Genomic DNA, 15,466 nt, shown 5'->3' on the forward strand with positions numbered 1-15,466 from the left:
ATGTGTGCTTAAAATTCCCCAAAACAAAGTAAGTCAGCTGTAGCTTCTAGTCCCTTCTTAGCTTGTTAAAAAATGTGCATAATACTATACTACAGGTCTGAGACTGGAAAACGTTTATTTTCATCAAAATAAGTGGTTAACGCTCCTTACATGTCTCACTAGGAAGTTAAATGAGTAATCGTTAGTGAGACTTAATCATGTGCTACCTATCCAGTGATAAGTAAACATCACACACAAAAATTAAGAGCAAGTAGAAAAAAACTGTTTGGAAAATAATTTATTGATGTGAAATATATTATCCTTTCTCATCTTATGCCTTAATATTGAAATTAATTGCAACCAATCTGAGAACTGGGAAGACATTTTATAAAGAGCAAATTCATTCTTTTTTTAATATTGGTATATACATAACAATTTCGAAAAAATGGCTTGCAAAAAGGTGTCATAATTCTTTGATTTGTATTTTCCTTGATTGATTGTATAAATATTAAATATTTTATAAGTTATGTATTTTCCTATAACCAGGAAACGGGTTAAGTTCTAACAGAATTCAAATTCCATCTTTCCTGTGCTGTGCTGCTCATTTTTGTTGTCATTACTTGCTGTCTAGTCATATGTAGATATCCTAGATAAGACAGGACTTCTGCAAACAATTATTTCCACGTAAATGGTCTTTGAACTGCATTTAGATCAGCTTTGATCTTTGTCCATTAATGCACTAGTCATTTGGGTTTGGTATTTTCAGACTTGTGTATTGTATGCTTAGTACTTATTTAAATAACATTGGTCTTTGGTTTTTCACTTACTATCACCAGTATTCGTGGAAAAGATACTTGCATGGTCTTTAAATTTTTATTTTGTATTATTTTACAGTTTAGGACTGGTCTTCCACTTAGCACTTATTTTAGTGCAGTGAAACTTCGATGGCTTTTGGATAATGTGGAAGAGATTAGGCAAGCAGTTGATGATGGAAGGGCTATGTTTGGAACTATTGATTCATGGCTTATATGGGTGTGTATTTGTGAGTTTATTATCACTCATTTTAAAATGCTTTTCCCTGTCATGCGAATTTCTCTGCAAAGTACTGTGACACATGATGCCCACTGATCATACAGTGATGTCGATACAAGCCACTAAAGAAATTCTGTGCAAGTTCCTTACAAGATGAACTTCTACTGTCCCTGTATTGCTATATTTCTTTTTTTTAAGTTGCTTATGTGTAGGTTACCATTTACAGGTTGCTGTAAAATTTTGCTCATGCTTTTGGAAAAATCTTAGACTTTAGAAAGGTGTATTAGCCATCTTTGCAATATAAGAATAGAGGAGGTACTGCTGTACCCTTATCTCTCTCATGCCTTTGTTCCACTATATCAGGTCTGCCTCTTTAGTTGTTGCAGAAATATCAGAGTTCCTAGTCCCAGGCTGAAAGCTTTGTGAATGTAGAATTTTTTTTTTTTTTTAATTTGTTTAAGTAAACCTGTATCTTTTCTTGTCTAATACTACTGATATTTTTTTTGTTCAGAGTTTGACAGGTGGAAAGAATGGAGGTGTTCACTGTACAGATGTAACCAATGCCAGTAGAACAATGTTGTTCAACATTCATTCCTTGGAATGGGATACTGAGCTCTGCCAGTAAGCTCAATTTTTCAGTAATACTGTTATTTAAATAGATTCTATAAGTGATGTGTAAAGAAGCTCATTTAATAGTATGACTCTCTTATCTAGACTAAGATCAGCAATTACTGTTGTATTTACCTTTAACATTAATAATTAAGATTCATTGTTCTCCAGATGTCCAAATTACAACTGTCTAGATTAATTGAAAGTAGCAGAGCCTTGATTTTTTTCTGTAGATGGAAGACTGGTTCATGGAAACAGTGACATTTAATAGTTTCTTTATTCTTTAATCAAATTTGTAAAGCTGTTAAAATGATAGTGTCTCTATTTAAATTTAATAACAATATTGTTGGAAGAGGAATGGCTTCCCACATGATGGAGTTGGATATGTCTTCAAAATACTCACATGTATGCTGTTTTGCTCCGTAATTCAGTGTCATATACTGTAACAAGTGGAAAAACACAGTGATGGATTAAACCCTAGAATTCAAAGTTCCTTTAATGTTTGGGGTTTTTTTTTCAGTGTGAACTTACTTAAGAAAATAAATGCAAAATGCTTTCTGATTTAGCACTGACTATATATATAAATTATTTTGTATTGTGTTCAGGTTCTTTGATATTCCTATGGAAATACTTCCAAAAGTACGAAGCTCCTCTGAGATTTATGGCCTGATGGTATGTTTTCTTGTGTGTGTGAAGTTAATCTTGTAAAAATATAACTATATCAATATAAATTTGACAGAATTTCCATAGCTTAAGACTAATGGCTTTTTCTAGACGAGTATTGTTTGATTTACGATTAGTATGTCATTATCTACTGTTGTGTAATATTATATGAAGTTGAATATCTGTTGTTTTCTCTTAAGTGTCAAATAGACAAAACAAAATGGGAGGGGGTTTTGATAAGGATAAAAAGTTGATTTTTTTTTTATTACAATTAGTTACCGATTTAGAAACTACCCATCAAAATGCAATGTATAATCAGTAGATCAAAAGAATGAGATTGCTGTTATTAAAGCACAATATTTTTACTTCTTGTACAATTGAAAAGAAGAGATGAAAGCCACTATGGAAGTCTTCATGATCTAAGAAGACTGGACAAGATGTGTAATGCCTTATTTCCACATAACTGAAGGCAGGATTAGTCAGCTTTTGTGAACTGGAAAATCAGAAGTGACACCTTAGATTGCCTTCTTTTTGAAAAATAAACTCCTCTTGCCATGTGTATTTACATAGCACTCAGTAAAAAAACTATTTTGGAATGTTGTGATGTCTTTTTAATTATACTGCTTCCAGCGCAGCTGTGAATATGACTTAGGAGTAAGTCATTAATTATTGTCATGGGGCTGAGGTTTCAAGTTTACTTTGATGCAGCACCAACTCTTCTGATACAGTGGCATCTAATTTATTCTTAAAAACTTCAGAATCACATGAACTGGATGTTGTGATTTTTGCATTCTTTTTCCTGCTAGTTTGCCCTATTGTTTACTAAGAACATACAGGCATCTTGTAATTAAGACAAGTTATGAGATTTTTATTTAAAATATAACTCTAACTTGCCTGAAATGTAAGTATTTTTGCTAATCTGTTAATGGTGATGCCACTAGAAGTCATTGCTGATTTTATTAATGTGAAGGTCAGATGAGAGTGAGTTGTATTAAGCTGAATGAGTGAAGTGAATGGAAAAAGATACTACCTAGCAACTGAAACAGAATAGCTGGTCTCTTTAAATGTGAACTTTTGCTTCTCTTCCCCTTTCCTTCAATTTTTTCTTTTTTTTCCTTTTGCTGACTGTAGAAAATCTGTCCTAGCCTGGTGAGTAGAGGCTTCCATTAGGCTGACCACCTATATCTTATCCATTCTGTTCAGATGCTGTGCATTTCCATTGGTTTAAGGATTAGTAAAAGCACACTTTCTAGACCAGTAAATTTGGTGGGTATTTCCAAATTTGAGGTATTACAATTAGCGTTCATGCTAAAGGTGTTTCTAAAATGTAATCTTGATGTATTTGTTTGCCTTAATTTGCAGGCTGTTGAATATTTCTTTTTATAATGAAGTAAAAAATACAGCTACCGGCTAGTAAATGTTGGTTGTCTCATTTTATAAATAAGTGGGCCATTCTGTCTGCAAATACTCATTCTATTATAGTGAAACATCAGATTCATGCAGGTTTTTTTAGTGCATTTATAAATAATTACCTTAAATCCAGTTAATTAAAATGAGAATTTAAAAAGATTCAGGTTGGAAATGCACTTGCATGGCTTCACTGAAAATGCATTTTCACAACTGCACAAAGAAACAATTTAAAGAAAGAAGTAAAAATTGTCAGGTATAGATTTCTTATGTTACCTATTGCAAGAATGCAACTGAAAAACTACGTGGTAGTGTTTGGAAGAAATTCTATATGAGACTTAAAATGCTGTATCTTAAAATGAGGCATCTGTCTTTGCTTAGTGTGTCATCACAATCACGTTTTTTTTTCAAGTCACTTTACCGTTTTTGCACTTTTGCGTTTTACACTTGACACTGACTGCACAGGTTACACTGAACCTAACTTTCTGTACACTATAATTTCAACAAAATTTATGTTAAGAACTGTTGAGGTGACATAAAATATACCTGTAAATTTCCTGCTATTTTTTAGTGTTTTAGGCAAGAGCTGCATTAAGCTGAAGTCCAGCGTACACCTGAACTGAACCATGTTGTTTATGTGACCCTTCTTTGATATCCTTTTAGCATTACAAGTTTAGCTTCTTTTTCCTTGCCTTGAATTGTAGTCATGGAAAACTAATTTGGAGCTTTTCTTTCTCTTTTTGCAAATCAGAAATCTGGAGCTTTGACAGGTGTACCAATTTCTGGGGTAAGTCTTACTTCAACTCAGATTCTGGCATGAGAACCTGATACTGCATGAACATATCTTCACTGGAAAAAGTTTTAAGATGGGTGAACCCTGCTACAAATTAGGTTGATGATTTTTTTTAATTCATGATAAACATGAAGTAAACTTTTGAAGTTGAATTATTAATTGACTGAGTTCATTATTAAGTTAAGGTCTGGCTATGGAAATACAGCTAACAGCTTTAATGCGTGTGTGTAGTGCTGTTGGAAATGTAGGTAAATGAGTAACGTTACAAAATGGAAGCAAGCTCTGCTTTGTATGTAAAAGGAGTTCAGTATATACATAATCCAGAAATGTTGGGCAGATTCTCAGCTTTTTCCAATACAACATGCATAAAAATAGTAAATTTTAATTTTGATTTCTTTAAATTCTTCACCGTGAGTAGCACAACACGTTTCATTTGCAGTTCTTACAAAGGGAAGAGTAGTAAAAAGCACAGGTTGTCTCTATAGATTTTTCCTTACTTTCAACTCCCTACATGCTCCTAATAGAGAGGAGTTATAGTTAAACATATCTGTTCATGTTCATTTTTCATGCATGTGATTCATGTGCAGACATTTGCTAAAAAAAAAAAATCTCTTTTCAGTGCTTGGGTGACCAGTCTGCTGCTCTTGTTGGGCAAATGTGTTTTCAAGATGGGCAGGCAAAAAATACGTGAGTTATTATGAAAGTTGTAAGATAAACAGTATGTCACTGTTCTGTTTTGAATTTAGTATTATGTTCGCTTTCAAGCTAACTGCCAAATGTTTTTGTAGTTACCTCATAACTACAGCTCTACGTTTTGACTGTGTTGACCTACAAAGTAAACAGTGTCTGACTTTCATATAAAATAGTGAAGATATTAAAGTTAAGTGGTTTGTGAGGTATATTTTGGAACAAAGTCACTGTGAGGAAATATCTCTGTGTGACAGGAGGTTTTTCATTTTAAAATTCTCCAAAACACAGATAAAAACAGTTGCAGAATCATTTAAATTGTGACTTAAAGTTAAACAAATACAGGCCGTGTAAGTTAGATTGCATACACTTAAATGACAAAAAACCCACAGCATTGCTAGATGGGAAAGGTTCATTTCAGTTGCAGTGCTTAGTTTTGCTTCTGTGTTTAGCTCAGTGTGGAGAATTTTACAATTTTTTTCTATTTCTCAGCCTCTTAGTGTCCCTTGTTTAAAATAGCTGATCAGTTAAATCAGGCAACTGGTGTAATCAAACATTCATTTGAGGAAAAGCTCTCCACTTAAATGACTTATTGTTCCATTTACAACCATGTGCTTAACTGAGCATGTAGGTACATATACAGTATTAGACTTTCACAGATTTAATTACACATTAATCTATACTTGTTGCTAGTTAACCTTCACTTTATCTTTTATATTCATATGCAAATTTAATGGATAGCAGCCTTGTATTTTAGTAAAACAAACATGGTTCTAAGTAATAAAGTCACAAAGCATGTTTATAAGAAAAACTTTGTAACACAAGAGACCTTTTGAAAAAATCCAGCTAAACAAAAAGGTAAATGTGAGATTTTTTAATCTGTTTGTGTTATTGCTTTACCCTTTTTCTCTCAAAATATAACTGAAGACTTTCTCAGTACTACTTTAAGCTATTAATTTTCAGGGTATTAAAAAGGTAGGAAACCCATAATTTCTTAGAATGAGTTAGAGTGGATTATAAGTATTTTGTATGCATTTTATTAAACCGTGTCCTTGTATGTGTGTGTATGCACACATACATGTGATGTGGTCTTCAAATGAGAAACATACCATTTTTAGAAATTTTTGAACTGAATATGTTTAAAGAAAACCCTCTTCTTTGTGACAGAAACAAGGTTTCTTAAATTTTCCCCTTTAAAAGCTTGAATTTAAAATTGTGTAATGTTTATTTTATAAAGTAGCTTTCATAAGCAGCTTAAATTGAAGTAGGTAAACACTGCCACCAAAGAGGAATTTACACTTAGTTTTCAGCCATGTCTCCTCCTTGATCAAGTATTATACAAGAAATAGCCAGAGAGAAAGGTGTGGGACTAGATTTTTCAGCTGCAGGCTGCATTTAAATCGACTTTTTGAGGATTATTTTATCAGTTAATGGTAACATAACCTTCAAGGGGCAAAAAGTGGTGTCTTGATTCTCCACAGAGGAGTCATGGATTCATGGATTACAGTAACAGGTTATCCTTTAAACATCCTGGTTTTAACTTTCCTTTGCTTTCATGCTAGGTATGGAACAGGATGTTTCCTGCTGTGCAATACAGGTCAGAAGGTCAGTTGCATTTTTCAGTTCACTTTTTTTTTTTTACAATCTTTATTTAAGTTCTTGAGTACAACTATATATTAGCCTTTCTTAATCTTATTAGCAACAATTATATTGCTAGAGAGAAGGAAAAGTGCATACTGAAATCTGAAAGAATAGAAAGTAATGATTTGTTCGAGGTGTTTCAGTAAGACCCCATTTCCTAGCTCCTTAAGTTTCCAAAAAGAACTTTTCATAGCAAGTTTCTTGCTCTTGCCTTGTATATGTTTCTTAACCTCACCCAAAAGTGCTGAGTGTTGTGTTACTTAACCACATGCTTTTCTCCTTGTCTTGGCTATTTTATTTCTTCCCTTCATTTTCTCCCACTGTTTCTTCGTAGTTGTAGTTGAATAAATAATGCAAAGCTTTGGCTTCCTTCTCATTCACATCTCCTTCTAAAGACCCCCAATTCTTTGCTATAGAGAGGCTGGAAAGATCTGAGGCAGCTTGTGGAAATGCAAATTAACACTAGCAATCTGACAGTTCTGTCTTCGTTGTTTATTTAGTGTGACTGATAATTTCCTTTGTTTAAACTTTCCATATTTAATTTTTTTCTAGTGAAGGTTTTGTCTCTTGTTTTGTATCACTTGAATATTTTTATTTAAATATTTTCTGCCTCTGTTCATGATTTACCTTTTCTTTCTCCTTTCACCATTTAGTCTGTGTTTTCTGAGCATGGCCTTCTAACCACAATAGCTTACAAACTGGGCAGAGACAAACCTGTTTGTTATGCACTAGAGGTAAGTTCAGTAATTTCTTATGTCTTGTAGTAACACATGTTCTTGTTTACTTCTGTTTTCTAGTATCCTTATGTTATCTTCAGTTGCATGGAATCAAAATAGCTTTGTGTTATAGCTTGTATGCCTCAAGGCTTATGTGTGGTTTTGGTTTTCCCTATCTCCAATCTATATCATGTAATCTAATAAAAATATTTCTACATGGCATCATTTATATTTTCAGGGCATGATGGCTAAAACATTTTTTATATTACAGTCTTTCAAATCTTTAATAAATATTATAAATAAATAAAAAAGAAAAATTTTTATACTAAAATTGTGTTTAAAAAAGAGGGAAAAAAAGTACTAGTGTTTCAGTTATCCTCTCATAATAAAAGGCATGACTAAATGTCTTTGGTTTTTATTTCATTCTAATAGATTTTATTTCTAACTTTTAAAAATCTGAATCAAATTTGTGGGACAAGAATTCTCTAGCAATTGAGCTTTTTTTACCTACTGAGACTTAGGTGCCTACTTCCAGAATTTAGTTCCTCAGTTCTCCACACGACTGAGGGCATCCAAATTCCGTAGAAAATAGGATTTTTACTGTAACTTCAGGGTTCATTGTTCTAAAGCTCTGCTTCTGAAGCACAGATCAGCTGAGCACCTATTTGGCACCAAAGCTTCGTCGGGATCAATAGAATGCTTATTCTTCCATCTCTGTTGCTTAGTGGGCTTGATCTAATAGTTATTCTCAAAACATGCATACTGAATTCTCTACTGCCATTGAGTTTTTGTAGAGAGCCTGTGTTTTTCATGTGAAACAGACAAAGACAACACACAGGATTTTCTTTGCTGGGAGAATAGTTTGTGGCTTACAGTACTTTACTAGGATGTGGGAGGCTGTGTTCATTTCCTTTTGCTTCCCTAAGGAAAGCTGATCTTGCATTTGCCATGTTCTGGCAAACTTTGGGGTTTTCATTTTATGCAGGTGTGTGAGAGGTTTGTTTTATTTTAAGCTATGTTCTTAAAGCAAGAACTGGAACTGTCTTGAGAGTGATTTGTATTTTTGCATGCTGAAATGCATGCGTGTATACTTTGCTACTTCCTCATCTCCAAGTCTTTAATGATATTCTCTGAAGAAACAGCTTCAACAGAAGATCTTACATGTTCTTTCTCCTGTATCCATGCTAGAATCATCTACAATCTGCTGGTTGAGACACTTCCAGAGAGTCAAGAGATGTGGATTCAGCCTTTTCTTTTTAATCAAACCCATATCTTGTACCTGTAATAGCTAGCTGGTTAGAAAACACCCTTGATCCTTCTAGCAGTGGCTTTGAATGAAAATATAATGCTGCTCCCATTTTACTTGAAGCTTTAGTCTAGTAGACTTGAGACTGTCTTGTAGAGAAGTCCGTTCGGACTTTGGAGTGAGATGGGAGCCATGCCATTCATCTATGATATGATGGAGCCATTCAGGGCCATTTGCTGAGGCAACAGAGGAATTTTGCTAGCAAATGCAAGTGCCTGAATTTTCTGTCTGTCTGGGCATTTGTATTTAGACTCTAGATGTAATCAGTCTTGTTTTTTTTAAATCAAAGCATAAATATATTAATTTCTCAGAAAAAGAAGGCTGAGGCTACTGGACCTCATGACTAAATTAGAGAGACAAGAAGACTGCTTGGAAAATGTCATGGTAACTCCCCTTCATGAAAAAAGTCATGCAATATGCACCTTTTCTACATGGAACCTGTGTAACAGGCTGCCATTTTTACATCGCAGTCTCCAGCTGCCAAGAAACTTGTGGTTTGGTTTGGTTGTGAGCATTCTTGGGAGTGCTTTAAGCTGTAACTGTCAGCCTGCAATTGAAGGCCGCAGCTACCCCTCCTCTCCAGCCTTGTAAAAAGGAACATGAAGCTACCAGTTATTGTCTCCTAATGTTGTAGTGATTCTGTTTCCTTCAGGGATCTGTTGCAATAGCTGGTGCTGTTGTTCGTTGGCTGAGGGACAATCTAGGTATCGTTAAGACTTCACAGGAAGTTGGTGAGTATTCACAATTTGCAGCTGTTCAGTTTTTTAAATTTTCTTTTCCAATGTCTTGATGTCTCTGATGTTGAATGAAAGCTCAAAATATTCAAGTAAAGAAAAGCTGGAAGATGCATATATTTTGCTGTGTTTGAACAACAGGTTTTGCATCCATGAAATCGCTGTTTATTGGTATATGTATTTCATACAGCAGATCAATACAGTCTTTGAAACCCTTTGTCAGCTTTTTTCTATTGCAATCTGTACTTTTTAGTAGTTTCCCTAGCAAGAAGATACTCAGGAAGATACTATACCTACAGTGTATTTCCTGGTTTCATACAATACTGAATTTTCCAGAGCCGATAATGTTTAAGTCTCTATTACAAAACCCAGAGCATATTTGATCCTAAACCTACATATTCATTCCTGTCATAAACATGAGAACCTGAAGCCCTACATGTGCAATGATTTATGTAAAAGGCTTCGTATCTATTGAGTTAGGGACCTCATTTGTAAATTCCTCTTAAAGGAATTGTGGAGGATGGTAATCTGTCTTGGCTAAGAATACAGTAATCCTTTAGCATTTGGGTAGCTGATGTTTTCTGCTTGAGCTAAACTGAAACAAGCTGGTGTGTGACATTATAGAAACTAGGAATATATTAAACCTTGAAAAAGAAGAAAATGTCAGAAGCATGCAAGTATAACAGTTTGAAAGGGACTGATTCAATGAGATTTAAGATTAAAAAGCAATTCATAACGTATGTTCAATAATTTGTTATCTTATTCAAAGGTGGAAAAAATTAGTGTTCAAATTTTATGTAAAACTTAAAAGACTAAGCAAAAACTTAAAACGTCAGTCTGTTTTTCTGTGAGAAAGCTTTACAGATCATACAGAAGAACATAAACTACTGTCATGTGAATTAGTCAGCTGTTAAAACACTACAGTGCCTGTTGGCTTCACAAGTTTGACTAGACCTTTGGAAGGTTTGAGTTTCAAGAACTTTAATCTTGTCAGCGTTGCCTAAAGTCATACAGGACTTCTTCATCTCTTCCTGTTTTCCTGAACATGTCCTTCCTTCTCCCTCCACTCCTTTTTTAAGTGGAATCTGTATGAAAGTACCATTTTAAAAAGACTTTTTGAATAAGTTTTCCTACTTCTTTTTTCTATTGCTATGCTTCTTTGATCAATGCAAACAGAAGAAATTTACAAAAGCAGAAAAAAATATTTTCCTTTCTTGTTATAGGAAGGAGCTGCACATAGCATTACTTCCTTTGCAGTTCTAGATGTTTTAATATAATTAAAAATATTACCAATATTTTAATATTGGGGAGTTCAGATATCCAAAGTTATTACTCAGATATTAAGAAACTTTAGATTTCCTTGTAGCTGGCCTTGTGATTATATACGTAAGCTGAGAATTTAGAACTCTAAATCCATTTGAAATTAATGGGAATTTAGTTCTTAACTCCCTTTGGTCTTGATCCAGTTTCACTTGCTTGCCTTGACTTAAATGCAAGTAAAGTGTGACCTTTTGGACTGCTTTGAAGGTTGCATTCTTTACCCACAGGGTACCCTTTGAAAACCTTACAGAATCTAGGTCAGAATATTGAGTACACAATTTTGGGTTTCAGTTTTGATTTTTTTCATTTTACATTTTACATTTCCCACAATGCTGTATGCCCCATCTTCCATTCATATTGTTGCAAGTGGACAGCTAGTTAATGAGGAGCAGAGTGCCAGAGTTAGTTGTATTTTCTAATTGTATGTGGCTTGACTGTTTTTGTAGCTACCTAACATATTCTGAATGTTTTCCCTATTTAAATAATAACACCTTTAAGTGTCATATTGAAGTGTTGGTATGGTTGTGGAAAGCTAAGTGAAGACTGTTTCTGTGTGTGCATTAGAAAAACTGGCCGCGGAAGTGGGGACTTCTTATGGCTGCTACTTTGTGCCAGCATTTTCAGGACTGTATGCACCATACTGGGAACCCAGTGCAAGGGGGTAAGGATCTGATTAAACACTGCATTTGCAGGGAGATTTAATGATTTTTACAAATACTATCACTAGTCCCTCCAGGTATGTGAAGTTGTTCTTTGTGTTCCTTTGATGTGTCTGGATACATCATTCCCTGTGGTATCTTCAAGCAACTACCATGTTTCTCTTTTGTATTTAATCTGTTCAAAACAGCAACTGCTACTGGGAGAAGAAGGATTAGCTAGTTCAGCTACTCACCCTCTCCCTGCTCCCCCTCCCCCTCCAAATAAAAGGGGGCAGGGAAAACATTTGGGTTGGGGATTTCAGAGGACAAATATAAGGTAGTTCTATTATTCTTGCTGCTAATGGGGCCAGCTTTTTTTCTTCCCACATTTCTGGTTCTGAAAGGATTTTTCATCTCACTACAAAGGAAGAGGAGGTCTGCATACCTGTGAGCTGTCAGGCAACAAAAGTAGAAAGTGAAGAATTTAGTGCTTATTAGTTTTTCTGAGCTCAGTTTCCCATGGCTGCTGCATTCACTATCTCAAATGATACAGGCTATTTAATTCCTCCACAATTTTTCTCCCTCTCCTTTCCCTTATGTGCAGCTTTCTTTCCAGTCTGTTGAACAGTCTTTTCTGCTCTCCTTCCAGTCCCTTTCCTGGTTGTTAAGACTTAACTAATTGGTACTAGTTAGAACTGCTAGTTCAAACAATAACCTTCTATTTGGTGAGGTCGCACCTTGAATACTGTGTTCAGTTTTGGGCCCCTCAGTACAAGAAAGACATTGAGGTGCTGGAGCATTGCCAAAGAGCAACAAAGCTGGTGAAGGGTCTAGAGCATAAGTCTTATGAGGAGCAGCTGAGGGAACTGGCGTTGTTTAGCCTGGAGAAAAGGAGGCTCAGGGGAGACTTTATTGCTCTCTACAACTACCTGAATGGAGGTTGTAGCGAGGTGGATATCGGTCTCTTCTACCAAGTGATAAGTGATAGGACGAGAGGAAACAGCCTCAAGTTGCGCCAGGGCAGGTTTAGACTGTATATTACAAAAAATTTCTTCACTGGAAGGGTTATCAAGCACTGGAACAGTCTGCCCAGAGAAGTGGTTGAGTCACCATCCCTGGAGGCATTTAAAAGACATGTATACATAGCAGCGCTTAGGAACATGGTTCAGTGGTGGACTTGGCAGTGTTAGGTTTACAGTTGCAATCAATGATCTTAAGGGTCTTTTCCAACCTAAATAGTTCTATGATTATATGATTCTGTTTGTCATTTCTGGTATTGTGAGCTTGTCTGCTGTTGCTGAAATAAAAACATGCCATGGGAGTCACAGAAGCGTAACAAATTTAAATATAAAATAACTTTCCTAAAGTGAAAAAAGAAATCTTAAAGAATGTCTAGTTCCCAAAGTTTCGAGTAGTTGCATCTTTAGAATTTAGATGCTTTTTGTACATAAGGAAAAAAAATAATCTTTGAGTTAGATGTTTTTACAGTTTTTCAGATCACAGTGCTTAACTTTTTAACTGTTAAAAGCTGATCTTTGGAATGATAACAACTAAAAATGTCCTTTAATATCTTTGAACTTACATGTTTCTAGCACCAAATATAGCAGCATTTCTGTGTACTATGCTACTATCCCTCAGATGTTGAAATAGAATAAAAGGTTGATTATTTGCTCTGCAGTTCAGAGTACATTGACAGAATTCAGCTTACTCATGGTTAGATGTAGCATAATTTCCATATCCAAAAATCTCTTTGAAGGTGCAGAAGCAACTAATGATCATAATAGATCTGAAAACAATTTTAAGCATTTAGAGCACAGCACTGACCTAGCCAGACTTTTCCTTAAGAACTGAAAGCACTAGAGAATTTAAGATGTTAGTGATAGGTGATTTTTTTTTTTTTTTAAAGAAAAATCAGCTTCGATCATACTTTTCCTTTTCTTAAAGGAACACTAGAATTTTGGGGGGGGAAGAATATGCACCCATTTGCATGCAGATTGGCAATAAAATTTTAATTTATGGCAGGTGTCTTGATTGGACACTGAAAGCATGTTTGTCAGGAAAACAGGGTTGAGAGAGTTTAGATTAAAGAGAAACAAGCTTTTTAATATTAAAAAGCAGTCCTCATACAATGGAATTAATGAGCTTTGAATTAGAAGGCCTAAGTCTGAAGTAATGGTGTATGTCTGGCAAAGAAGTATGTCCTAACTGTGTTTTTTTCTCTTCTACAGTATTATCTGTGGCCTTACTCAGTTTACAAATAAAAACCACATCGCCTTTGCTGCACTAGAAGCAGTCTGCTTTCAAACACGAGAGGTAAGGGCAATTTGGATCCTAAATTCACTGCAAATTTGTATGGTGACAGGGACTGTAGCTCTTCAGGAAGAGAAGAGGATTGAAAAGATTTAATGAAGATTAATCATATGCTTTACATTGTACTTGGATGCTATTCTTCTCTTTATGTGGTGCTAATGTTGAAAAATTGTTCCTGTGGACTTAGCTGCAATGATCTGGTTGGGTGGTACATTATTTTGGGGTGGCAATCCTGCTTTTTATCAGCACTTAAAATGAGGTTGAACCTAATTTGTGAATATTTTGAGAGGCAGAACATAGAAAAGTTAGAATAACAAGGCCAGTACCATAACTAAAAAGTTGCATTAGTTCTACAACATAGGAGACTACATTTTATATTGTCTGCTGTGATGGCGATGGCTTATGTTGTTTTCAGTACACAAAAGCAAAAATGAGTTAAAGCAAGACAGCAGCAAACATACCAAGGGAAATCTGGATTCAGTTCCTACCCATTACATCATGTATTGCCTTAGCTGGCATTCTGCAACAGCAGACTTAAATTCTCACAGAAGAAACGAATCCTCGAAGCAAATCAAAGGGGTTGATATCAATATGTTCCAAGCATTAGAATCTCTATATCACCATCTATTATCAATTTACACTCCCTGTGTTCATACAAATACAGGAGAAAATGAAATCCCTAGACCCCAAAGGGTAACAGTCAAACCTTAATTTGATTGCATGTATTTAAACTGCTGTTATTTAAACATACTGAGTTTTAAAAATAACACCCAGCTAAAACTGTGTGAGAGGAGGAAGGCAGCTTGCTGTTTCTCTGGTTAACATAAAATAGAGTAAGAAGTACTAGTCGAAAAAGACAGCTAGAAATTTCACTCAGGCTTTTGAAGCTGTGCTAACAGCCTCTGAGTCCTCAGAAGCTCATGAAGGAGCTTGGAAGTAGCATATATCCCTAATTCTGATACTAGAAGTCAGGGCAAAGTTACAGGGAACTAAATTGATAGTCTAATTTGTTGTCTGCTCCTCTCTTTCCTTGTCCCTCCTCCCATCTATTCCCTCTCATGTGACAGCTCAATGAACTTTCCAGCAGAAAATTATCCCTCTTTTTGCTGGGCTATTTTTCTGCTGGATTAATGACCTCAGCTGCCTCACAGAGGAGTGTAGCAAACGTCAGAACAAGAGACAGGCCATGTGGCTGGGAGTAGGAGGGAGGGAATAAAGCTCTCGGACTGAGTGAGGGTGAAGTTCACTGTTTGAACAGATCTAATACTTCCTTACACTTTAGTCCATGTACTTTTATCACAATGACAGGAGTGCCTGATTAGGTCTCTGGACATGCTTAAATTAACAGATTAAGTCCTAGTGACACAGATAAAATATATGTACATTTTCCAAAGATACATTGTTAGTTCTGTCTTGTCAGAAACAAAGTTCTTTAGTTTTAATTCCAGTTAAAATGGAAGTCTTTTGTATCCCTCAGGAAAACCCTCGAATTTCATGTTCATTGGAGTTTTTGTTTGGTTTATTGTGCAAACTAATCCTTCTAAGTCTCTGTTCCATGTTATCCAAAAAGCTCCTTCCTTGTGTAGACAGATGACACTTGTTATGTTTTTTCTTCCAGAAGGTATTGTGGA

The 15,466-nt window shown here is 35.2% G+C and overlaps 1 protein-coding gene across 2 annotated transcripts in view; it reads left to right on the forward strand.

Annotated features, from left to right (window-relative positions):
- Positions 1-15,466, forward strand: part of GK (glycerol kinase) — a 38,461-nt gene that overhangs the window by 11,617 nt on the left and 11,378 nt on the right. For both annotated transcript variants that reach the window (XM_059826553.1, XM_059826616.1), the window contains exons 6-16: positions 874-1,011; positions 1,523-1,632; positions 2,226-2,292; positions 3,415-3,432; positions 4,442-4,477; positions 5,103-5,170; positions 6,733-6,775; positions 7,465-7,545; positions 9,486-9,564; positions 11,452-11,548; positions 13,754-13,838. In XM_059826553.1, the coding sequence (XP_059682536.1) occupies positions 874-1,011; positions 1,523-1,632; positions 2,226-2,292; positions 3,415-3,432; positions 4,442-4,477; positions 5,103-5,170; positions 6,733-6,775; positions 7,465-7,545; positions 9,486-9,564; positions 11,452-11,548; positions 13,754-13,838 (822 nt within the window). The remainder of the gene's footprint in view (positions 1-873; positions 1,012-1,522; positions 1,633-2,225; positions 2,293-3,414; positions 3,433-4,441; positions 4,478-5,102; positions 5,171-6,732; positions 6,776-7,464; positions 7,546-9,485; positions 9,565-11,451; positions 11,549-13,753; positions 13,839-15,466) is intronic.

This window comes from Gavia stellata, chromosome 1, assembly GCF_030936135.1.
Source record: "Gavia stellata isolate bGavSte3 chromosome 1, bGavSte3.hap2, whole genome shotgun sequence".
NCBI classification, from domain to species: Eukaryota; Metazoa; Chordata; class Aves; order Gaviiformes; family Gaviidae; genus Gavia; species Gavia stellata.